This window comes from Haemaphysalis longicornis, unplaced genomic scaffold, assembly GCF_048455015.1.
Source record: "Haemaphysalis longicornis isolate Haplotype H1 unplaced genomic scaffold, Haemaphysalis longicornis Haplotype H1 scaffold_1, whole genome shotgun sequence".
NCBI lineage: Eukaryota > Metazoa > Arthropoda > Arachnida > Ixodida > Ixodidae > Haemaphysalis > Haemaphysalis longicornis.
Genome location: NW_027526203.1, coordinates 468,375,083 through 468,399,982, shown reverse-complemented (window position 1 = coordinate 468,399,982; position 24,900 = coordinate 468,375,083). Strand labels below are relative to the sequence as shown.

At 49.3% G+C, this 24,900-nt stretch overlaps 2 protein-coding genes across 3 annotated transcripts in view; one reads left to right on the top strand and one right to left on the bottom strand.

Annotated features, from left to right (window-relative positions):
• Positions 1 to 12,776, top strand: part of LOC144156221 (uracil-DNA glycosylase 2-like) — a 33,851-nt gene extending 21,075 nt beyond the window's left edge. For both annotated transcript variants that reach the window (XM_077688112.1, XM_077688110.1), the window contains exons 7-8: positions 7,296 to 7,474; positions 12,146 to 12,776. In XM_077688112.1, coding sequence (XP_077544238.1) covers positions 7,296 to 7,474; positions 12,146 to 12,289 — 323 coding nt within the window. In that variant the 3' untranslated portion in view covers positions 12,290 to 12,776. The remainder of the gene's footprint in view (positions 1 to 7,295; positions 7,475 to 12,145) is intronic.
• A 2,750-nt stretch (positions 12,777 to 15,526) lies between these two features.
• The window catches only part of LOC144162659 (cell adhesion molecule Dscam1-like), an 809,120-nt gene continuing 799,746 nt past the window's right edge, over positions 15,527 to 24,900 (bottom strand). The window contains exon 25 of the mRNA XM_077693289.1: positions 15,527 to 20,855. The gene's annotated coding sequence lies outside the window, so the exon portion shown is untranslated. The remainder of the gene's footprint in view (positions 20,856 to 24,900) is intronic.

The window sequence follows — 24,900 nt, the reverse complement described above, 5'->3', positions numbered from 1 at the left end:
AAAAAAAGCAGAACACACGAGCACATTCCACAACCACAATATATTGATCACTTGAACTACAGCTCGTCCTCGCTAGTGTCCTCGTCGTCACTAGTGCTGCTGCTGCCGTCACTGCTGCTGCGGTCCCACAGCACGTCGTCGTCCAGTGTTAGCCCGCACTTCGCAAACGACCGCATCACAACATCGCGCGGAATGGCCGACCACGCGGAAAGCACCCACCCACACACAGTAGCCAGCGAGGCCCTCTTCACACGCCCGGCTGGAGTGAGTTCACGATTGTCCGCCGACAGCCACTCGTTGTACTCGCGGCGCAAAAGGTCCTTGAAAGGCTTGTTTACGCCCACGTCAAGCGGCTGAAGTTGCCCCGTCAGACCACCGGGGATCACCAACATGTCGGTCTCCTCTTTGCGGAGCTCCGCTTTCACCTTCTCGGTGAGGTGGCCGCGGAAGGAGTCCAACACGAGCAGGTTGGGGAGACCCTTCCTGAGGGAAGCGCCCGGCCTCATGAGCCACACAAGGCGGTACCACTCGACCACCATGTCCTCCGTCATGTAGCCCTTCTCATTTGCTCGCACAACGACGCCTCCGGGGAACACTTCTTTCGGTATCGTTTTCCTCTTGAAGACGACATACGGGCGGAGCTTGGTACCGTCCGCCAAGCACGAAAGCATGACAGTGAACCGCAGTTTCTCGTTCCCTGTCGTGAGAAGGTTCACCTCGCGAGCTCCCTTCGCGCTCATGGTTGTGTTGCTCGCCATATCAAAGTACACAGGGGTTTGATCGGCATTACCGATCTGGCCGAGCAAGTACTGCCGAGAGTCGCGGAGCTTCAAAAAATATCTGTGAAAAGCGAGCACTTTTTCCTCGTAAGCGGACGGCAACTTCTGGCACACGCTTGTACGACGGCGCAGAGAGAAGCCGGCCCGCTTCATGAACTTCGACGCCCACGACCTGCTGGCTTTGAAGCGCGACCTCGGTATCCCCGCTTCCAAAGCGAAGAGACGGGCTTTCTCTGTGACCATTTCACAAGTCACCAGCAGCGACCGATCGCGCAGTTCGGTTACATACGCAGCAAGCTTTGCTTCCAGCTCGGGAAAGCGTCCAGATTTCGGCCCGCGAAATCCTCGGCGTTTGGCATCACACGCGAATATTTCGTCGCGCTGCTTTCGCCACTGCCGCACCACCCGCTCGCTCACACCGAACTTGCGTCCCGCCGCGCAGTTGTTGCTTTCTTCAGCATGCACAATAGCGGCCCTCTTAAATGCCGCTGTGAAGGAGCGCCGAAAGATTTTCGGTCCGGGTGAAGTCATGGCAACGAAGAAATGTCGGACGCCGAAAGAAAAACGTGCCGAAGGCTCACAAAGAACAAGGAGAAGAGCTCTTCCGTCAATTACTGGTACCCCCCGTACAAGCCGCCAAGGAAGAGCGCTCACCACTGTCACGTGATATGACGTGCCGCGACGCATCCGTGACGTCTACAGCTGCGCGGACGCCGCTGTGAGAGCTGCCGGCCGGCACTCGCCGAGTGCCGCACGCCGTATCAGCGCCGGCATGTTTACAGGAGGCTCCTCGGAGAGTTGCGCGCGCCGTTGCCGTTGGAATCTGTCGTGGTTTCGGGCCTCTCTGAGGCGCTCACGCGAGCAGCGTCGTGTTCGACACTACGCTTCGCCGCGACGCTGCTCGTGAGAGCGCTCCGAAACGGCCAACGGAAGATGCCACGTGTGTTACCGTGAGCCCAGTAAGAGCAGAAAAAAAAAAGTATTGCGAGCGAGCGTTAGGAATAACTGCAATACGTAGAGTCGAAAAGCAAACGCACAGTTGCAACTACGCCGTTGCGTCCCCGATTTCTTGTTTGGCTTGCCATCACCAGCGGCACAAGTTTCAGTTTCGATTGTAGGTCGACCCCCCAACTTCAGATTTTCAAATTTGAAAAAATGGGTCGACCTACAATCGTGTAAATACGTAGTTGTTTCCCAGTGTTTTGCCTATACGCCTCGAGTGCGGCCTGTAGGGGCGCCACTGAAATCCCCCTAGAGTCCTGTTTCGAAAGCAGGCGCGGGAGTCGGCGTCCCGCTCCCCAGTGCCGCCGCTGCTTTTGCGTCACGTCCACGACAGATTTACCGTGTGCGGGCGTTTGAAATCCATGTTTATGTGGAGCAGTCTTTCTGTTCGCAAATGAGGTGTGTTTTCGAGAGTGTAAATATTTCTGACGCGATCTTAGTGTTGTATATTCGATCTGTATAAGCGCCAGGTGTGTGTCACAGGCCAGCGTCGCGGAACCGGCGTGTGATGGAGCCGATTGTAGTTACACTGACCTGAATTTACTAGCAGTGTCTCCGTAACCACCGGTTCCTCAGATGTTCATTCTACGGCTATACACTACGATTTAAATTGGTTTTGAGCGCTTACATAATCAGCGGAGCACTCATACCTGACCGCACGCTAGTTACGTTTGCCAATGTTATACCTCAGATATTGACAACCACCATTTACAAGCCAGTCTGTGTTAATTTCGGGGATATTCAACAAAAGTACGATGGACAATGCATACGTAATTATACTCGAGGATCAGCACACGACAAAGTCTTCTTGTCGTGAGGTGAGCGCCCGCAAACATTCATCTGCTCCTCTGCGAGCAGCGCGGAGACGGGCTTAGATTATAATCCGCGTCCGCGACTAATGCTTCTTCGAAATATCGTCTCACATGGCACAGGGAGCCAGCAGAATAAAGCAGAAACTGAAATCAGAGGGCCTTATCACAACCACTCTCTTCCAACGACACCTTTCATCGCTTGTTGAACAGCTAGCCTACCCTGTATACTTCCAAAAATGCGGCCGCCGTATGATCAGCTGTTCGTTGAAGTAGAAAAAGAAAAGGAAAGTAAACGCGATATTTGTGTGTGTGTGTGTGTGATTACTAAAACGTTCATTGCCTGATTCCGCTCCGCATTTGTACACAGCGTCCCCCTCCTCCCTCCCCCCCCCCCCCCTTCCAATGATCAACGATGTCTTGCGAAATAGCAGTGCATTTCGCGTATAGTTGGTCTAGTGAACCCTACCTGGCTTAAGTTTCGACGAACGTCTTTAGCATGTCAGAAGCTGCACTGTTTTCTTTATTTCCGTTAGAGAATTATGTTTCTTAATTCCGCACTTGCACAGCATTTATTTTTCCGTGGTTTCATTAACTTGCCTTGGTTTGTGGGCACATATTTAACGACGCACAGCTAGGCTTGGAATATACTTAACATTTTCGCATGGTTTATATGCTTATAACAGGTATAAGTTATTGTCCGGGATTTGGTAATCACATCCCCGAAACATATTTTTCTGCGACGTATATATTCGAAACGAAGCCGCATTCGTTGTCGACGCTGCAAAATGGAGCCAACCTCTCATTGTGCCAGTATCAGGTCTAAACGAGGCGACAGTAGAATTCATCTGTGCCTGATGTTTTGGAGGTGACAGGGGTGATATGCTGCTATTGTCGCCGATGCCCGGAAGAGCGGCGACGAAGCACGCAGAACCGCGTCCCCGGGTAGCTCTTGCAGGCGATCGCGTACTCTACTAAGACGCGGCTGCTTTTTAAGTGACCTAAACGTACTCTTTGCCTATAGACGTCACCATAACAAGTTTTTTACAGGGCGCGGAAAGGCGAAAAGAAGCGAAACAGAACCTAAACACTGCACGCGGCCCTATCAGCCATGCAGCGCAAATCCCGTCAACGCCGCGGAGAAGCGGCGGCAGGCGGCGCAGCGATCGCGAAGCTCAAGGCGTATAGACCGTTCCATCGGGCGAGGGGGAAACATACTCGCACTCAGCGGGCGCGGCGCGCCGGCCACCTTTCCCCCTCTCTGGAGTGTGCGCGCCGATCACGGAGGGCCTGGCGCGGCTGCTCCTACGCTTTGTAGGCATCGCGCGTGCGGGTTTACCACTAATTTACGCATTATTTTAATGAAATGTTGGTAATAAATGAGCCAGAGTGGCAGCTTGTGAGTTGCGCACGTTAAAATTTTTGGCAATTTTGTTCTGCTGAGCTTTTTTGGTACACCTACTTTGGAGTTCTGGCAGAAAATTCTACTTTCTTTCCAAACTAAAATGGGTCACTGAAACTTTCCTGTGCCGCAGATGGTATTAGTTCCATCTCCACCGTTGCTGCGACCACATTGCGGCATACCCGGCTCCATGTATTACGTGGGATGGCCTTGGCGATTTTTAGTGACTGCTACCTCCCTAAGTTGTCTCTTTCCACAGCCAATCTGAGGGGAAGTGGGTGGGGGGATACTGAAGGGGATTCCACCTCCCTTGTTCCCCCATCCCCGACTCGGACAAAATAAAATTGTTCACTCACTCACTCCAAGAGTTCAGGCTTTTTTCCCAAATGTGATGTATCTGTCGGCAACATCAAACTAAGCAACGAAAAAGCGAACGCTTGTCTGGTTGCCCAACGGCGGACGCCTAATAAGTCCTTACATGACGCTCTCCAGGCGCCGTGTTGTTTATTTTATTTGTGTTGTACATTAGTTGCACGGCTAATTTGTGCTGCAGAGCCGATTGAAATTCTAGAGTGGGGAAGTTTTGTTTATTGTTGGCGGCAGTGGTGGCTGAGGGTGAGTTGTTGATATATCGATAAGATATATATATAAACTATGTAATGGGCCTAATACTAAGTTCACCCAAAACTGCCTGTATTAAACCCTGTAGGGATATGAAGACAGAAGTCTGTTACACTGACACGCGCTTCTGTTTGTTGCCCATGAGTGCCGAACGTATCACGGTTAGTCGTTTTAACAAACACCAGTTTTTGCATTAAAGTGATCAAAATACCCGCTATACGCGAACCCGGATGCACACACACAAACAAAAAAAATTGTGATGAAGTATTGCAAACATGCTCGACACGGCATCGTTTACCCACCATGGACCACGCTACCTCTACGCGAATTTCAGCCCCAACGCTGCCCAAAAGGCCGCCAATTTAAGCCAGATCACTTAAACTCGTCCTATGCAACAACTTTCCCATTTAAAGTATACTGCGGAAAAGAACGTACAACGTGCTACAACGAAAAATTCACCGAGCCACCGCAGGCGCCTATGCGCCGCGGAGCAAACGCCCAAGCCAGCAAATCGGCCAGCTACGAGAGGGCGCTGCGCACGCAAGATGGCGGCACCCTCATTGGAATGGTCTATGACCCAGTCTTATACCCGTGCTACACGAGCGTTTGGAAGGACATTTCAGTCGAAGGACCTTCGAAATTTCAAATGCCATTCGAACTGGAAGGAGTTTCGCCGATCTACAAGGCGATTCTCAAAGGCAATTGAGAGTTTCCGCATTCGCCCGCCATGTTTTGGTGTCGCCACTGCTGCCATGTTTCGTTCTTGGCGAAAATGTAATTTTAGAGTTAAAATGGGCAAAAAAGCAATTATTAGAGACCAAATTGATAACTATCTACAAGCGCGAACAAAACATGCACAAGGCAGCCAGCTTCTTTTTGTCTTTTTTCGCACCGCCGGTGTTGAGAGTACCAAGTCACCTCGTAATCGTAGAGCGAGTGGCAAAGAACGAAAACAAGCGAACAAGTGAAAAATTATTAAGATCTTGCACTTCAAACACAGTTTTTCTCGTAAATAATTGGTTTTGTTATTACGGCTTGCAGAAACTGAGCCCGAGGGTGCGACCGTTCGCGTTTCAAAGGCCTTTGAGTCTCTCAAAGGTCAGTTGTCGTGCTCCTTTGACTCAAATAGCATTTGAACCAAAGGCCTTTGAAAAACGTCGTGTAGCAGCTCAAAGGTGTCATTTGAGTCAAAGGACATTCGACTCAAAGGCCTTCGAAACGCTCGTGTAGCACGGGTATTAGAGGCTTTCAGCTTAACGAGGTGTCAGGGTGTTGTGTTTTAATGAATCACAGTGGAACTTCGGTAATACGACTTTCAAGGGACCGTGTGAAAGCGTCGCAAAACGGGGGTGTCGTATTACCGGGGTGCTGGTAAATGCCGGCCTAGTAAACAGTCTTACACAGCAAGTGGGCTAAGAACTTATTTAAACTACTATATTTCACGTGTTATTGCGTGATTTGCGAAGTTTAGCTGAAATCCCAAGTTTGTAAAAAAAAGAAACGCCTATTTTGTGCCCCCCTACCCTCCACAGCGTTCGAGCTAGCTTGCCGGCCAAGTGCCGCGCGCTATGCGACCCCCATGCAGTCCGTGGCGATTTATAGCCCGCCAACCCTGCTTTGCGCACGTGCGAGATACGGCCGCTGTGGTCGAGCAAATTAGGAGGAGAAAAATATGAGGGTGTGGAACTGTCAAGGCCAAGCAAAACAAATGATAGTACGAGGCGGCGATGAAAAAAGGCAGCAAAGAAAGGAGCGGAGTGACAACGCTGGTTTGAAGACACTGAGAAGCAGAGAGCGTCATGAAAGGAAGAAACTTGGATCGAGTGGGCAAGGAAAGAGGGTGTTCGGCCGTCGCTGTGGGTTGCGTCGTAGGTGTTTTTATGTTCGTCGGCTCAATGGGAGCTTCAGATTTACGTGTACAGTCTGCCAGCCACCTGGACTTTGACTTGTCGCGGCTGGCACTTTGGCATTCTGCTGCCGCGTGTGGCCGCCAAAGGTTAACCCCGCTCGTGAGTGCCTGCCTTCTTGCTTGCGTCTGTTCAGCAAACGGTCTGGCCCACCTGCGGACTTTTGAACATCAAGCGGCATCAAACGGGGGTTAAGAATAAAGAAAGGTCGAGATGAGGCGGCGAAGCGTTGTAAAAGATGGGAAAAACGCTGGTTTATACCCACCAGGGTCTGTCGTATGAAGCGGACAGCATGGCCCTGAGCATCGTATCATCGGAATTTTTACTGCATTGTTTCTGTGGGGAGCTTGCCGGGACGGTGGTGATCCGTCGTAAGAAGCGGGTCGTCACAAGTCCGGGGGACGTATCAGTGGAGTTCCACTGTAATTGCATTATAATTGTGGCTTTATTTTTCTGATAATTGTTTACCCCAAAGTAACACTGATGCTGGTGCCTTCATTAATGCAAACTGTGAAGTAACTGGAAAGGAATTCTAGAACTGTGCGTGCTGTAATGGCAATTGGGCACTCATGTTTAAATCCAGCAGCATTTATTAGGATCCACCTGTTTTGATGCCCGAGGCTGATAAATTGTGCAGCCCCGTATCAGGATTGAGGGGATGCGGCTCCTGTCCTTCCTCGAGTGCAGCATGGAGACTTTGTTGTTCCAGTTTGTGGACGCCCTTGCAGGCCACACACAGTGGTGTATGACCAGTGGGCGCCTCTTGCCATTCCAGGTGTGCTGCTGCTCAATGCGTGCCTGACTGTGCGCATGAACATGCCTAACTCGCACAAGGAGCAGGGCTGGGAGAACCTGACCGACGCGGTCATCCGCCACCTGAACCAGAAGTGTAGCAACCTGGTCTTCCTGCTCTGGGGTTCCTATGCCCAGAAGAAAGGCGCTATTATTGACCGGGTGTGTTTTGCCGCCTCTTACATATGGCATGTGCTTGAACCATCTCGTTCCAATGCAACTTTTGCTGGGTGGATTCAAGTGTTAAAGGGGCCGTGAAGAGATTAAAAAAAAATGTTTTGTGTGGGTACTTATAACTGCGGAACCTTGATAAACAAACAGTGCATACCCGTTTCGTTGCCCGGTATCGGCAAATAGGGAAAAAAATGCAGTTACGGCTTCCCCGAGGCTTTCCTCTTCAACTCGTGATGTGATGTCTTGGTAAGAAGCCAGTCACAGTATCCCCTCGTCTGCACAACATGTCGGCGTAGAGCGGGCTCGCAAAGGTTCAGATAAAGCTACAACACCAGTGCCATGATGAAACTCGCCCTGCAACTGAACGGGAGATGTCTGATCTCTGATCAACATGACCGAATGTTCAGTCAACAACGTGGGCGAGTGGCGCAGGCAGAAGTAACCGCGTTTAAATAATTAACCACAGGCATCGCGCCCACATCATTGTTTCGTATACAGTCATTCTTCTCCTCCATATGGCCTGAAGGCCGAGCAGGAAAAAAAAAACTTCATATGGTATGATATCGTGTGGTATGGTATGGTATGATATGGTATGATACCATCTGGTGTCAGGGGCAGATCCTTGTGGAATGTTCGCTGGAGCACATCCCAAAAAATCTCCGCATCCCAGCAATCCACAAACACATGCTGTACATCCTCTGGCTTTTTACAAAGCCTGCAGTCGTATCCTCACGGCAAAAACATCCGCCTTTCATGTAACCATGTTAAAACTGTTAAAGTAAGCTGGGTATTTGTTAATTGTTTACATTGTTTCGCATGAGTCTAAAGTGTTTTTCTGCTAGCCACGATTCTTGCACCAGCTTGTTGATGGCTGTGTCACGTAGCCTGTAATGTGAGTTGCGCAAACAGGATACTTCTGACCTGCCAAGATAAATGACTTAAAGCTTAAAATGAGAATTACTACATAAACAAGTTTATCAAAGGAACTTTGAGTAGTCGGAACTTAAAACCAAACCGTCATTTACTCATGAAGCGCAAAAATAACTAGCAAGAAGCAGTGATACAGCACTAAGTCCTACCATCACGCAGTTTGATAACTTTTTTGTTTCCTTCAATAAACAGTGCTGTTAATGTTGTTTCGTTGATTGGGCACGTTCCCCTTTGGCTTACTGCAGAAGTGTTCAACAGTAAATTCTTGGCTAAAGCTCTGGGTTGATTATAATTTATGGAAACACACCAGAGTGCTGGGTTACAAATGCGAAGTGGCTTTTATGCTGCAGTTTTCTGTCACGCGCGCTTCTCACATTGATGGTCTAGTGGATAAAGTGTCTTGCAGGCTGGCCGTAACGTTGGGCTGCCCTGGTGGCCGCAAGTTCGAATCGCACCCCCCCCCCCCCCTTTTTTTTTTTGTTTTTTTTGTTTGCTTGAGTGGTTTTGTGCCATTTGATAGAAAAAAAGATAAGATTCTGAAGAGAATTCAGCAAAACAACGTGAACTTAACTCTTTCGTTACCGCGGGAAATTGACCAATTTTGAAGGGTCTAACAAAACATTTTTTTTGTGCTATACATATTGATTAGGCACACATTGCAGTGGCATAAAATGCAGAATATTCCATGCGCTTTCCAACGACACCAGTTCAAATTCAAAATTCTTGTCCACGCATCGAAGAAAATAAGAAAAAAGTAAGTTGTGTATAATAAACGACCAGTACTAGAAAAAATTTAGAATATGCATATTGTAGGTAGACATTTCAAAAACCCGTCCTAGAAAAAAAAAATTTAGTTGCGCAGTACAATTTGTCAGATATAAAAGAAAATGTTAGCTTTCGTGGTGCCCGTGCCATGTGGTGAAGCCCAACCACTATTTCAAATTTTACTATTTTGGATGGTTCTCTAGAAGAAATCTGGTTGTTTGGCGTTATTAAAGGCCCAAATTAGCCTCCACGTGATGTAAAAACACCTTGTCAATGATTATGACCGGCACAATATTGAAGGCAAGCAAGCAATGTGAAAAAATCCGCTTGGATTTAAGAACCAAACTCTTTGGTGGATGCTTGTTGACGTTCTGATGATCACTTATCAGTCAGAACTTTCCTTTGCGGTTTATTATCATGTTCTGACTCACTGTGGTAGCCTTTCTTGCAGGAATAAGGTATGATGCGCTAGAATCATGCCCAGCAAGCTTTCACCAAGTCGCCGTCAGGCTGTGAAGCGAGTTCAGCACTACGAGCCTACTACATTGCAGCGCCACCTAACAATTTTCAAAAGAAACAAATACAAGGCCTTTAGAGACTTCGTCAGAATAGACAGTACTGTTAAAAAGCGACACTAGACCTCCGGAAATACCCTCATATGAAACCGAAACTGGCCGGTGAACACCTGGCGGTGTTCAAGGCCGATTGGAAGCGTTCTCCTCGTCTGAACTGATACCTGAAGACTTTGTGTTATCGTTTGTTTTCAGCGGAAGCTCTTATCGCAGAAGCAAGGTGTAGATAAAGTGGAAGCGCGAACGGCGTGCTTGTTTTGAGGAGCAGTAGCGGGCAATGGAGGCGCCATGGCAAATGAGCTTGTAGTTGGGTAACTGCGTAGTAGCGCCAAATATGAATTTCGCACTGCAAAAACGAAACCGAAACTGCTGGAAACTGGTTGAAAATGGCAGGCACACTTGCTAGACATGCGGGTGACCATCAGAAATAAGCTTTGGAAGGATACAGCTGCCCTTTGTCCGAACCAAAGATCATTAGTGAATATCTGGCGCCATTTTCTAGTAATTATCACCTCTCAACGCCGTCGGATTACAAAGCTGACCGCATTATTTGGTATTTGACTTGCCAGGAGCCTTTTGACAAAAAAATATTATGGTAATGCAGCCTAACCACGATCTGCATCCTTTTTTCTCAAGTGCAGCAGCCACGCCCCCTTCCTCAAAAACACACGCACCTCAGCTCGCAAAAAAGTCCGTCAAAAGTCTCAATGTCGCCGGAGCGGGAAAATTTAAACTGATTCTAAAAGGGCAGTGCCTAGACTAACCACTGGCCGCATTAGGTGTACGAGAAACGACTACAACGTGTTGAAATAGGCATTATAAATCATCGATCACCGGTGATCAATTTGAATAGGCGTGGTAACAAAAGGGTTAACCAGGGAAACTGGCTACAAACTGTACAAACAGCCAGTAGGTTTGAGTTCTGCTAGAATGGCTGCCAGACAACTGAAGTGGTTGCGGCACCGGTCCGTCGATAGAAGACTGTTTATGGCAATGAATAAAGGATGCAATATTTTTAAAATATCGGGTTTGCAGCTGTACAGAACAATGTACACAAAGAGCGTTTAACTCTCGAATGTTCTTAATGTGATGTCACTGCTAATTGCGCTGCTGACCGACAGTGTGCGCATGGTCACTTGTGATGCGCCTCAAAATAAGAATTTTAAAGGTGTGTCATAAATTCCAGAAGCAGCGAATCGTGAAAATATTCGGGATTTATGTGCTTAAAAGGTCGCTCAAACAGACAAAATTAAGCAAAGACAAATGCATTTTCTCTTCACGACCCCTTTAACAGGAAGCACTTTTCTCAGGACAGTAGTTGGTGCCCCACAGGAGAAGGAATGAATTTATTGATAAGAATGGAAGGAAAGTCCACCAGCAGTTGTAATTTGTCACACTTAGGGGCTGGACACCAGAACACCTGCTGGTGTGGGGGAGTTACGCGGGGCACTCTAGATGGACTGCCAGTTTTGTTGCTCTCTTTTGGTATAACAGGCACAATTTCTAGAATTTAAATCGCAAGTGGTCAAGTGCTACATTTGATGCACTGGAATGATGCCTTAAATTGTAAGGGCAACCATTGTAGTTTTCCTTTGACACCTAGTTTGTGGGGATGGAATCGATTGTTGCTTCAGCATTGTATTGCACATTCTAGCCTTTCTCACTCGCCTTCATCTAAAAAATGTGTGGACATAAGTTTCCTTTCATGGTGGATCATGGGACACGATGTTTCTGCTCCATGAGTGAATTCTGGAAACTTGTATGGATCGAGCACTTTTCAGCGACAAATATAAGCTACACAAGCATAGGTTGTGGTGAAACCTCAACCTCTTTCGTTCTGCCATTGCGGAGGTGGCGCTGTGGAATCGAGCCGCGCGAGGGTTCAGTAACTGCTCATTGGCGTGCATGGCAGCACTGGTGGCCTAAACGGGTGCTATGAACTACGTGCGTTGAGTGCAAGGGAGCGTGGGATGTTACATCGTGTTGGCACGGTGACGATGCAAAGGGGGACTTAGCCTGTGCTACAGGCTTAGCTGCCGTACCGAATGCATGATTGTCGGCACCCAGGTCACACTCGTGGCTTTTGCTTTTGCATGCACTTGCCATGTAACAGCTGCATCAGACGCTGGTTGTCAGGCAATTGCATTAGACGTTTATTCCACAGGGGTGTGAACCTTGCTGCAAAAAGGCATGAAGCGACTTGGTCCAACACTGCTACAAAGGGGCCCCAGAGCAGTCAGTGTGTGGTGTCCATGTGACTGCGTTGGGGTGTCTTTAGTAAAACTAGGACGCCAGGGAGCAATTTATCTGTTAGCCAGCACCTGCTGTATTGTTTTGTCCCTTGTGTGTGTGCCACCCAGGGAGCATGCTCCTTGTGCCTTTTTATCTGCAGAAGAGGCACCTGGTCCTGCAGTGCCCCCACCCTTCACCGCTGTCAGCTTCCAGGGGCTTCTTTGGCTGCCGCCACTTCTCAAAGGCCAATGAGTACCTTGCCAAGCATCGCAAGCAGTCCATTGACTGGAGCATGCTCCCCTGAGCTTCACGCCTGGTAGCTAGAGGAGCATCTGTTTATGGGATAAGGTGTCCACATCTGTGATAGCATTCCTTGACCCTTGTTCATGTATGTGTTCATTTACTGCTAGAACTCATCCTAGCAATTTTTATAGTTTGTCACAAACAGTGTCCTTCAAGTACTGTGTTTAGCGAACTGTCTGTGCAAAAAAAACCAAAAGAAAAAAGAAATGATGAGAAGAGGGGAAAAGTAACGTTTGTAGGAATTGGGAAGCCAGAAGAGGTTTCGTGGCTGTTCATCTATTCGACATCAAGAAATGTCTGCTGCTCTTACCTCTAGCTATTTTTGTGTTTACTGTAGCTATTGTTTTGTTTATATTGGCCTTTTTATAGTAACCTTTCTGGACCACTGTTATTTGCAAACTAAAATTGTTCCATCGTGAAGGAAGTGAGTGAAGTGGAACGTCATTGTGCCAAAAAGCAATGCTTAATAAAGAGGATTGTCATCAGTACCTGCTGGACATCGAGTGAAAAGATGGCCTGTCCCATTGACACAGCTGCGTCGGTCAAATCCATTTCCCCAGTTTTAGGGGCGAAGCACCTGAGGCGCTTAAGCTGTCGGCGTTTCCTTTTGTCTCGTCGTCACGGTACTAAAACACCGGGACTCTCATTTTCCAACTCCTTGCGCTAGAACGTAACGCGTACTAAAAGAACACACCGGGACACTCGTTTTCCAATGCCTCGCGCGAGAACACATACTGCAGCGTGTGGCACGAGGACAACTTCCGGCCAGTCTGCCTCATTTAATTGCCTAAATATGGTTCAATGCAAGAGAGGGCGCCACCGCCTCCACATGCATGCGATTGCTGTTCTCACCGGCGCTTCTCCTGCGCCCACTCGGCGTGCGCTGTGTGGCAAGACAGAGACTTACAATCTTTGAATACACTTATACACTGCATGCTTCGCCCCTCCTCGGGTTTCGTGTTAATGGAGATGGCCCGGGTTGTTGTGCCTCTCTGTACTTCCCGTCCCTTGTTATTGCACACTGTTGTGTCGTCTTTTGCACCGTGTGCCGGGCCCAAACTGATTTCTTGATCTGGGCCAGTGTTAGCCACCACAGTTTGTTCTAGAAACCATTTGATTGGTGCTTTCTATCCTTAATACCTCACATCTGCCCACGGCTCTTTAGGCGGATGTCAGTGCCTCGTATAATGCTGTTTTTCTGCCCCATAACTGAGTACTAAAAGTATGCATCAATTGCTTTTTTTTTTTTTTTTGTCAGTGCGGAAGTGAGTTACGTTGTAGGTTATAAAGTACATTGCGAAGTGAGTTACGGTGTAGTGGGATATACCAGCTGCGATCGAATGTGACATTGCCGACGTCTCGCGTAATATGCGGAATTGCTTGCTACGGAATTTTAGCACGACGCTGGACTCTGCTTATATGCAGGGCTGTGCATGATCGCTGGTCTTCCTAAACGATGAGCAACTGAATCGCTATGCCTAGCTACCCACACTTCACGCCATAGTATACGTGCTGCGCGTGAGGGTCACAAAGAATGCCAGACACACCCAAGACAGGACAGAACACTGTTTACCCTAATTCGTCCCAGACCTACCGCCAAATCCGGAAGAAGTTGCTCCCTGTGAGGACATATTTGTTGACCCTGCACCAGTACCCTGAAATATGGGCCCCCGACATCCGCAACGCCGTGCGGCCTTCGCCAGGCATCACGAGCGACGAGTTGTGATGCATAGCCACGCAGAGAGCACACGTGTACACAGACGCAGCCCTTGACGAGAGCAGAGGTGAGGGAGCATTTTGCCTGCCATGCGCGCTCTCTGCTGTCACGGAATTCAACTTTATGGCCGACGCAGAAGCTCGATGACCCTACACAGCTAGAACTCCGTGCGCGGGCCATCGATCACGTCTCATCCGAAACGCATGTCGATGTCTCCACAGACTTGCAACTTGCACTTTCAGCCCGCAAGACCCTTCTTTTTGTGAGATTACCCTACGGCATAAGAGACGGTCCTCAAAGGGAAAGCATTGCACCCACTCTGCGCAAAGATGCGGGAAGAGACCGGTACTAGGGCCCCCATGTCCGCCTCTGAAGGGCTGTGGTCTCCCAGTATACAGCCTTGTGCCCTGCAGGTTTTGCATGTGTGCGTTTGCAGGGTAGGTCCACAACAGGTGTTTAGCATCTGCTTCTGTCTCAGGCAGCGCACTAAAAGGACAGGTGTCCGCAAACAGCGCGTGATACTGGACACTCGGTGGCATCATCCCCAGCGTACCTTACCAAACTTGCCTGTCGTAGAGCGGCAGCGAACGGAAGGGCTCTGGTATTACTCTGTGTTAAGATTGGCATTCTGGTTACCAAGACATTGAGGGTAACGAGAACAGTCTCAAGTGCCCCGACTGCAGCCTGGCTAAAGCCCCATTGCATCCACCTGCACTGGGACTTCTGGGCCCTTCCTTTGCTCCGAGAACGAGACCTCCGGACGCTTTAGATGTCGTCCTACGAGACCTGGATCTGGGGCGGTATTCTCGAGTTTTGTCCATTTTGCGTCCATTTCAAAAGTGTCCCTTTTGGCAAGCCCTGATTGGCTAAAAACAAACAACCGGAAGTGACGTAACGCAAGCGTGGCAAACCTATTGCCAATGCTCACTGCTTAACCGGAAGTACGTCACGAGGAAGGGGCGCAAAAGGGACGTTTTCAAAAGGGACAGTTACGAGAATACCGCCCCTGATCTGCGTCAGGGTCATCTGCAGACTCAAACAGGGTTGTTTTTCAGCTGTTCCTAGCTTCAAAGGGACGATACTCCTGAAGACGCTGTTATCCATTTCATTTCTGCTTCCGCGGTCACTTTTAAGCCAACGTGGCTTCTTTTCATAACAAAACATTTTACAGCCACAACTTGTAACACTTGCTCTAAAAATATCCATGCACGCTCAATAATTTGGGATGGAGTACCGCCAAGGCACTTAGTTTTGGGCATTAAATGCTGGCAGAGCTTTGTTTCATGCCGCATCATTATAGTAGTGACAAGTCTCAAAGTAAGTGACAGGCCTCAAAGTGACAAGTATGTTAAAAATTCTCAACAATTTTTTTCTGGCAAAATACTTACCTTCGTTATGTATCCTCTCAAAGTGACTAGTCGTTTCACCTGGGCAAGTGAAGTGGCTGATGGCCATGGTTAACCCAAAGCCAAGTATGGCAGTGGTAGACTTCACACAAATAACAGCACAAAACACACCGAAGCCATGAATATTATATAATTCTAACTCTCAAGAAAACAGGTGTCCCTTCACGCGTTTCAACACACACGGACGAACACCATCAAACACAGGATACTCTGTTGGCAGCAGCATTTTCTCTCTTCTGCGCACAGTTCGTCCATTGTCTTTGCACAGGCTTGCAGAACAAATGCAACTCTTGCTCAACAAAGTTTGTCTCTGTGCACGCACTGTGCTCCCCTCTGTACAGTAGACGCTGCACCACAAGGCCCTTCGTGCAGTGGTGCGGCCGATCGAGGCAGAAATGATGAAAACGTGCGGTCGCTCTTCAGACGAGTCGAGCGCTTCTATGCAAGTACGGGCAACAAAAAATGCCTAAGCACCTGCGGCGTTGAGTCTGCTTAATCACGGGTTAAAGCGAGCTTAACATTTGCTCGTCATGTGGCACCACACAGGAAGGAAAAAAAAAACGCTGGAAGAAGAGAACCGACTCCAGCGTCACCGCAGCAAATGCATGCAGGCGAAGAAACCGTATGGGCGTTTTGCTAGGTATGGCAAGCAAGTAATCCAATAGTGCTCTACAGTGGGAAAAAAATGCGACCTTTGCTTTATGCTAACCACCTTTAGTCGACAGCAATATGTGTGTACCATTTGTGATTCTGTACGCTGTGCCTCACTGAACATGCAGGATGTTGCAAAGCCGACGCGAACGCAAGAAGTTAAGAAAGACACACCACATAGCTGTGGTGTGTCAATATTTTTACTTTTACTTCTCGTGTCTGCTAGTTTTGTGCTGTGTTTCAAGATGTTCAAGAACCACTACCAACTAACCCAATTGTCGATTCGTCTACAAGATTAGCTCGCCCAGCCCTGTCGGACAGTATCTATTGTATGTTTCACGACTGGTTGCTGAGGTCTCGACTGCGACTTCAATATGCTAGTCTCGGTTGATACGAAAGCGAAACAATGCTTCACGAATGATCGGTGGGGGCTATCCTCATAGCTTGCACTAGGCATATCAGTCTGCTGACTCTAGCGGCCACTTCCACGTGTAAAACTTGGCATTCGGAGCTGATGCTTCTCGGAATAAAACCAGAAATAAGTGAAGGAAGTGCCGAGAGAGCCATGTAGAGAGTACTACGCGATTCTAAGAGAAGCGCTTAGCGTTTTCAATTAGCCTTATCTTGGCAAGTGGTTTGGGTGAGTGAAGTTGCATTGCGGCTTGTCTGAATCGCAACCTTTCGTTTCCAGCAGAGTGGCTGTGCTGTGCCAGCAGAAACTGATGCAGTGCTTTGTCTGCAGGCCATATCTGTCCCGGCAGTTAATTGATTAGCTCGATAGCATCGACACGTTGATCATAGACAACGAAAGAGTGGATCAGCCCTAAAATCGCGTCCAGCACTCAATCGTTTGTAACGCTTGCGTACTTCGGGATGAGCAAGAAAGGATGGGCGGGGGAAACACAAAGCACACAACCAGCATGCGCAGATGTTTACGGGGCGCGTATAGGGATTTGGGACGACCCTTTTTGGGGACACCTCTTTGCTCCCTGCTCTGTCCTGGCCATCTGAAGGTTTTTCCGGTGGGGAGACAGAGAACTCAGTGCAGCGATGGCGCCTAATGGCCGAGTGGTACGCAGCACGACCGTGTGCGACTATGTTTCGTAGCGAACGCCTCTTTACATAGGGACATGTACTCTTGCGCCAAGCTGTCGTTTTGGTGGCGTGAATTTTCTGCCCATAGCAGCCTTCCAGTGGATTTATGGTGGCTCATTGCGAGATAGGGAGTCAAACAACCACTTATTTCAGCAGAATACGCTTAGTCCGCAGCCCATGAACTTAAGAAGCTCGTTTTATGCGGATTTAGCCGACTTCAACTGCGGCATAAGTTGCGGCGACACGATAGTTCAGAATCTGCCAAAGCTAGCGCGCCAAATCACGCCACCACAGCGCGTGACGAGCGGCAGGTGGTCAAAGGCCAAACACACGTGGGGAGAACGACACAGTACCGAACGCGTTTTCCCCCTCGCCGAAACAGGTCAGGCAGCCTTCATGCGGGTTCCTGACTGCTGCCAAACCAGCTTCCAGAGAGGGAAAACACGTTCGAACACATGAGTGGAAAGGAACGCGTCCCCGCACGCGTCTCCGCCCCGAGAACCAGTTTGGCTGCGGGATGACCCGCCGCGTCGCCCTCTACCATGCGTATCCAACCTGCTAGATATTCTGACACGCCGCGTCGAAAACCGGATTGCTCGGTCAGACGTGTCCCGCGGGTAAGGCTAGGCAGACACTGCCTTTGCGCACCTACCACGCAGTTTATACGTGTGCAAAGCGGGGGGACACATGTCCATTCGAGCAATTTGGTTTCCGACGCTTCGCGTCAAATATCTAGCAGGTTGGATGCGCGCCGGAGAGGGAGACATGGCAGGTCATCCGGCAGCCAAACCGCTTCCCGGCACGGAGATGCGTGCGGGAACATGTGCGGAGAGCGAAGCGTTTCCGCGCGCATTCTTCCCCTCTTCCAAACCGGTCCTGTAGCCTTTATGCGTGCTCCTGGTTCCCGGTTTCCAGAGTGCGAAGACGCGTGCGGATTTGCATCCCTTTCTGCTCATGTGTCCCTCGCTTAAAGTTGTTTTATCAGTTCCGACGGCTATAAACGTTCAAATACTTTGTATTTATCTGGTGCCCTGCGAAATGAATAAAAAAAAAGGAAGCCTGTTTTTTTTTTTTTTTTTTTTTTTTTTTTTTTTTTTTTTTTTTAAACCAGATTACTTTTTCTTTAAACCCATTCAATGAAGCTCTTGTGCCGCTGCCACTTTTGGGTCCTGAAAAATACCAGCTTTTGTGAGTGAAAGTGGTAAAAAAAAACGATACACTATATGAGCGGTTGCGGATGCATCATGTGTAAAATTGAATTCAGGGGCGGAGGGCGTACCAACAGACTATGAACGCGAGATACTTGCTGAGCAAAACCGATATAACAAACTTCGCGCACAACGACGTGGGTATACGGCAACATCGCCTCAGATAGTTATTTTTATTTGCCCCCGAAGTTTTGATTTTTTTTGCCTCAGAAAAAATGGGAAATGAAACAAAAAACAAAGCCACCATTAACAGCTCTGCGTAAACTTTGTTCTATGTCGCGCTCAATTTATACTATGGTTTGCATGAGCGTTAACAAAACAGCACCAATAACTGGGACTAACTGCTTGCAATTCTTAATGGTGGGCTGTGGAAAATAGTGCCGAAAAATAAACAGTTTTCAGTGCGAACACTTTGCGGCAGTTTGCTGAAGCACAGAGATTGAAAACCTACGTGTCTTTGCGGCGCACATGAGAAACAACAACAGCAATGTGCCTTTGCGCTGACTGATCAAAAGAGTGGCGGATAACTCTGGCCGCCGTGCCTCCATCTGCGAAGATGGGCGCACATCCAGTGGTCTTTGATCGCTGTCTGCATCAATTATACCACCAGACCGGAGAGAAGTGCTCACGTGCCAATGTGCCTGCAGTACTGTGGCCCCTACGCTATAGACAAACTTGGATATATGTATATATATATATTTATATGTGTACGCTTGTATATATACACCATCAGTCAGCTTGTCGGAAGGAGGGAGACATTACGCGGAGTATTTATACATTCTAGACACGTTTCCCGCGGAAATAAGGCACTTTCAGACACCCAGAGAGAGCACACCCGCGTCACAAGTGAAGCAGAAGCCGCACTGCGTGCCGTGTAGGCAATAAACACACAACGTTGGTAACATTGCTCACATTTCTTCAGCCAGGACCCGTTGGAACACGTTATTTGTTCCCTTAAGCTGACAAACGTGGCCATTCATCGCTGCCGATCGAGAGCTGAACATTATGATCGCAGATCAAGCCATGGGTGTTCCAAAGGGCGCGGTTACATCTGCACCCCACTCTCCTCGTGTGCTGTTGTCAGCCAAGCTAACGCTGTCGAAGCACCTTTCCGACAGCAAAACTACAACAACAAAAGTTCGCTCATGACGCCACCAAGCCGTCGGCATCGCCTCACAAACTCTCGTCTCTTTCTTTAGCTTTCGCAGATCTCGACGAAGTGCAGGCGTGTCTGGATTTGTTGGCCAGAGCCCCACTGCAAGCCCACGCATGATGCAGTGAGGTACGATTCCCGGAAGGTACACATTGCCCGATCCTGTCGAAAGTCAGCGTTGCCAGGAACTATGGTTTACGCCCTGTTGCCACCAGTTACAATTACAAAAATAACACCTCTTGGGCGCCTGTACAAAGCACAAAGTAGGCACAACTGCCCGGGGGGGGCAGCCGACCGGACTTGGCCGCTTCGGCGTGGACACAGAGGTGCCAAAATACAAAGGTGCTGCCAGGCCCCGGTACTGAAGAGATAAACAACTCAGTTTTTACATCCGAATGCGGTGAACGAAACGCTACCGCAGTGCATGGCCTGACACGATCAAGTACGCCGCGAGGAAAGGGCGCTCTGCTAGCACTGGCTGTGCAAAACACCTAATAGTGTCGGAACAGGTCATCACGGAATACTTTCCTTGCAATGCGCAGTGATTGGCGGTTTCGTACCAAGCAGCTGGGGGACATCTTGAGGTATGCCAGCTGCAACTGCAAACATTTGCAACTTCATAGGAATTTCCGCCCTCTAATTAGTCCTGAATGGCGATAGCGCGAGTCTTGTGGCGTTTAGACATCGCGCGTGCAGTGCGCAGTTCATTTTACGAGAGCCTTTAGTAAACGAGCATTCCATCAAGTTCCAAAGCTCTGGGTGTGGGGCCAGTGACAGTGGTGATGTGCTATTTACACCTCCTTTCTCATCACGTGACGCTTGGGAAAAGGGCGGAGACCTGTGCGAATGAACCCCGCACGGTGATATTAAAAAGAAAACCACTTGGGCAGCCTTGATTAATGGAAGACATCCCTTACGCCGAGCACTATATCAGGTCGCACGACGTTTGTGTGTGTTTATGCGTATGTATGCGTGTATGTGTGTACGTGTGTGTAATGCATGTATGTATATGTATGCATGTCATCAGCCACCGCGTAGTTCAGCGTATGAGCGTTGCGTCGGATGTGACAGTCGGTGTCAGCTTCAGTTTGCCACAGCTACATTCCAACATCTTCGGCTCGAACCTGCGCCTTTCCTTCTTTCCACCTTCAGCCTTCTTCGGTGCTTGTCTGCTGTGAGCGGCGATCAGAACAACTGTTCTCCTAGCTGTTGGCTGTGACGAGGAACACGACGCCGCCGATCGGGGGATGCTGACGACGGGCGATTAGCAGGCGCTGGATCGCAGCAGGACGTTTTTTGCCGACGATGCATCAGCAGCCATGTTCAAAGTCAGCTGTCTGTAAATGAGAAGACAGGCACAGAAAAAAATTAATGCAGTTACACTCAACGTGAAAGCTGTCGGAAGTGCGGAGCAGTGATTCGGCAGCGTTTCCCTTGTACGTGTTATTCCTGTGAGTACATCGTGTTTGTGTTGTTCTTTGCAACGCCGCCTGTATAACATTGCTTGATACAGCCGGTGTTGCTCCTACTCTCCCGCCAAGAGGGGCTGTGGCGCCCTCTCTTGAATAGCTTCAGTATTAGCTTGGATTTGATACCGAAAGTAGTCAGGAGAGGGCGCCGCAGCCCCTGGAAAGGCTGCGGCGTACTTATTGTATCCACAAACATAGAGCACTTTGGGGATACAATAAGTACGAGGTGGTGCGAGGCATCTGGAAAGGGGTAATGGTGCCGGCGCTCACGTTCTCTAATGCCGTATTATGCCTAAAGTCCGATATCCTGTCGGGACTGGAGGTTAACCAAAAGGCAGTCGGCAGATTAGCACTGGGAGCTCACAGTAAGACTACAAATGAGGCGGTACAAGGCGATATGGGTTGGGCTTCATTTGAGGCGAGGGAAGCGCAAAGTAAGATACGTTTTGAGGAGCGGCTTAGACATTTAGATGAGAAGAACTGGGCAGCCAGAGTGCACAGGTACATGTACCTTAAAAGTGTGGACACCCAATGGCGAAAGAGGACGCGAAAGCTGGCGACTAAATATACTTTGATCGCGGCAAATAAACAAGGGGGGGGGCAGTTAAAAAGCAAGTGAAGGAAACAGAGACGCTCATGTGGAAAGAGAGGATGGAAAAGAAGGGATCGCTGGGAATCTACAAAGCAAGCAAAAAAGAGATCCGGAAAGAGAACTTTTATGACAACAATAAAGGTAGTGCGTTGCTCTTTGAGGCGCGGGCTGGCTGCTTGAGAACTCGAACCTACATGAGCAAATATTCGTCCCAGGATGAGACATGTGTTGTATGTGGCAGGGATAAAGAAACAATCGACCACATAGTAATAGGATGCGAAAAGATTCAGCCGGATAGAATTGGGGGGAAAGGCCTACTTCCTGAGGCACTGGGCTTCGCAATTGATGGAAGCATTAACTGGTCAGCAGTAGGTATTACTAAGCAGCGGCTAGAGTATTGGTGGAAAAAAAGCAGGGAAGTCGATAAAATAACATCCCAGCCAGGGGTAGCGGCAGGGCAGAATTAAAAAGAAATCCGAGTTGAGGGACTACATTTAAATTCAAACTACTAAGATAGGCTAGATGGCGCACGCCGTCACCCCTATTCAAAGGGGAGGCCTTTAATCATCATCATCAGGCCTATAAAAAGAAACTGGATTTAGTTTTCATTAATCTGGGTAAATAATGCGTTAATTCATGATGTTTTCCTTATTTTATACTATCGTGTACTTAGTATTTTCGACCTAGCAACGGCAGCGTCCATGGCAACTGCGCAGCGCAAAGATCACCTCCAACACTTTGCAGAGGAGTAACGTGCGCCTATGTGGCGCAATGAGATAGCGTCATTACGCGAGGGTCCCAGGTTTGGTCCCGAACAGGAGAAGCGGGTTTCTTTTCGAAGCCTCTGACCTCGGACGACCTACGACGACAAGCCGGGGCCCTAATCGAACGGGCACGCCCTCACGGTCGTTGGCAGTACTTTTCGCCCATATTTATCGCCGCCTACTTTCCGTTCTGTCGTAGCTAGCTGTCACGTATGTTAACTCAAATTTCAGGTTTCCAATGTTGAAGCGCTTGATAGTTGATGCTTGCCGTACTTTACTACTACTTGTAACTGTGACAACTGACCACCGGCGGTTCTCTAACTTGCGCCCGACTCTCACACACATGGGTTAGGGAAGTGTGCGTGGTCGCCGGTTTGAGGTCGGCGGCGACGATGGCAGCTCGTTCGATCCACCAAGAAGGCCTGAACGTCTGGAGCCCGCCGTTTGAGGTCCTCAATAGCAAAGGGGGACCTAGAGCTTATTTAGTGACTCTAGGGGGACCCGAACGCAACATGCTCGCCCGTGGCTAGTTTTAGAATAGTGCTTTCCCCGACGTGTCGCTGCCGGCATGGATTTCTCGGATGCAGGAAATTTTAGGCTTAGCATCGGGGCAGATATTTGATCGCCGCCATCACTAACAGCGCATATGACCATCCCTAGCGCAATTTCCCCCACACTGTCACTCCATTTCTCGCACGTGTTACGTACTTTGACGTGAGTTCCATTATATATGTGGAACCGCGCGGCCCACGTCGGCTCATGCGCGCAGGCTATCGGCGTTCGCTTGATCAGGCCTTTTGCGCGTGCAGAAGAAGGTTCATACTTTTCAGCTTTATCCATTTCTTGCGAACATATATCGTCGTAGGCCGCAATGTTGATTGAGAAAAAAGAGCAGCAGCCTTAATGGACCTTTTTCCAGTACCGACCCTCCTAGCGGCCGCCACGCCGAACTAAAATTGGCAGCAATGCACGCCCTCAAAAAGTCGAGCTTTCGTAGAACTCGTCCACAAAAAATGTCCTGGTACTGTAGCCCCTTCCGCACCAACCGGTCACCCGTGCCTTTCACGTGAATGTCACGGCAGCAGGCGTCGTTCCGGTGACTAATTTGCAGTTTTCGAAGCGCCCCTTTTTCTTTACTTTTTTTCCTTTTTGTTGCTCCCTCACTGGCTTGCATGTGCTTCCAGCGTGGTCAGCCTCAATCGTCTTTGCCCCTTTCCCTAGAAAGCCCTTTTTGTGCGCACTTACGAACCCACTTCGAGCTGTTGAAAGAGAAAAAATAAAAACGCGCAGCGCTGGACAGCATAGCCTCTCCCCGAACAGAAAGCTGGGGGGGGGGGGGGGGGGGGGGGGGCTTTTGTTTATTTTGCCGGAGGCGCCTGCCAAGAATGGCGGACCGGCAGCCCGCGCATGCGCAGATCGCTACTGGAAAAAAGGTCCATTCGCATCAGCAAGGTTCACGATAAGTCTCGCTGACTGCGAGAGGAACAGTCGGCGTGCTAATCACGGAACTTTCTGCGCATGCGGCCAAAGTGAAAACGTTAATGCCTACGCCAGTCCAACGCTAAGCAAGGCAGAAAGAGATTGCACTGCAGTGACAGAACAGGAATGTCTCGCTGTGGTTATGCCACGCAGAGATGTCGATCCTATCTCTACGGGCACCCATTTGCCATCGTTAATCGTTACGCTGGCTCCCAAACCTTCGCTATCATTTAGGGCGTCAAGCACATTGGTCCCCGCGTTGTACAAGAATAATACCACTACTGTATTGTACAAGAGCGGCCGTAAGTATTTCTTGTGCCGCTGGAAATAACTTTTTCGATGCGACGCATCTCTTTCACCCGCCTTGTCCCTCCGGCGTAGTCCGGCGGCGTCCGCATCCCTCCCCCATTCTCCTCGCCGCGCCAGCTGCGCGCTAGCGCCGCTCTCACCGCAGCGCCATCTGCGTGTTAGCGCTCGGCTGCGCTCGCTCCGTCGCCGTGCCAGCTGTGCGTGGGTGCGGGTTAACACATGCGCATGCGCTGCTCTGCGCTGCTCTCTCTCATTCCCCTCACCGTACATATAAACGCGGTAACTGCGCCGCTCCGCTCAATCGTTCCGCCGGCGCTCCTCCGATGACATCCTCCGGTGACCGCCGATGATTCGAAATGGAGACTAACAGGCCTGATATCGCGATGGTCGGCGCAACCGTAACAATATAGTTCAAGAGGACTGTGATTTGGGCGAGTTGGTGAATGTTCATGATTGACAATCCAGCGCGCGAAAACACGGCACAAAAAGGAACGAGAGTTAGACAGGACAGCGCTGCCTGTCCTGGGAGACTGGGAGACACTAACGTGGGAGACTGATCTGTATATATGACCAATGTTTTCTTCAAAATAAATCAGTTGTGAGTGCAGCGCTGTCCTGTCTAACTCTCGTTCCTTTTTGTGCCGTGTTTTCGCGCGCTGGATTGTCATTCATGAACCGTAACAAGCACCGGCCACCTTGATAAAAATTTACACCATCTTCCCGCGAGGGGAACCATGGGGTAGATGCGACGCATCGGGGGTGAACATGC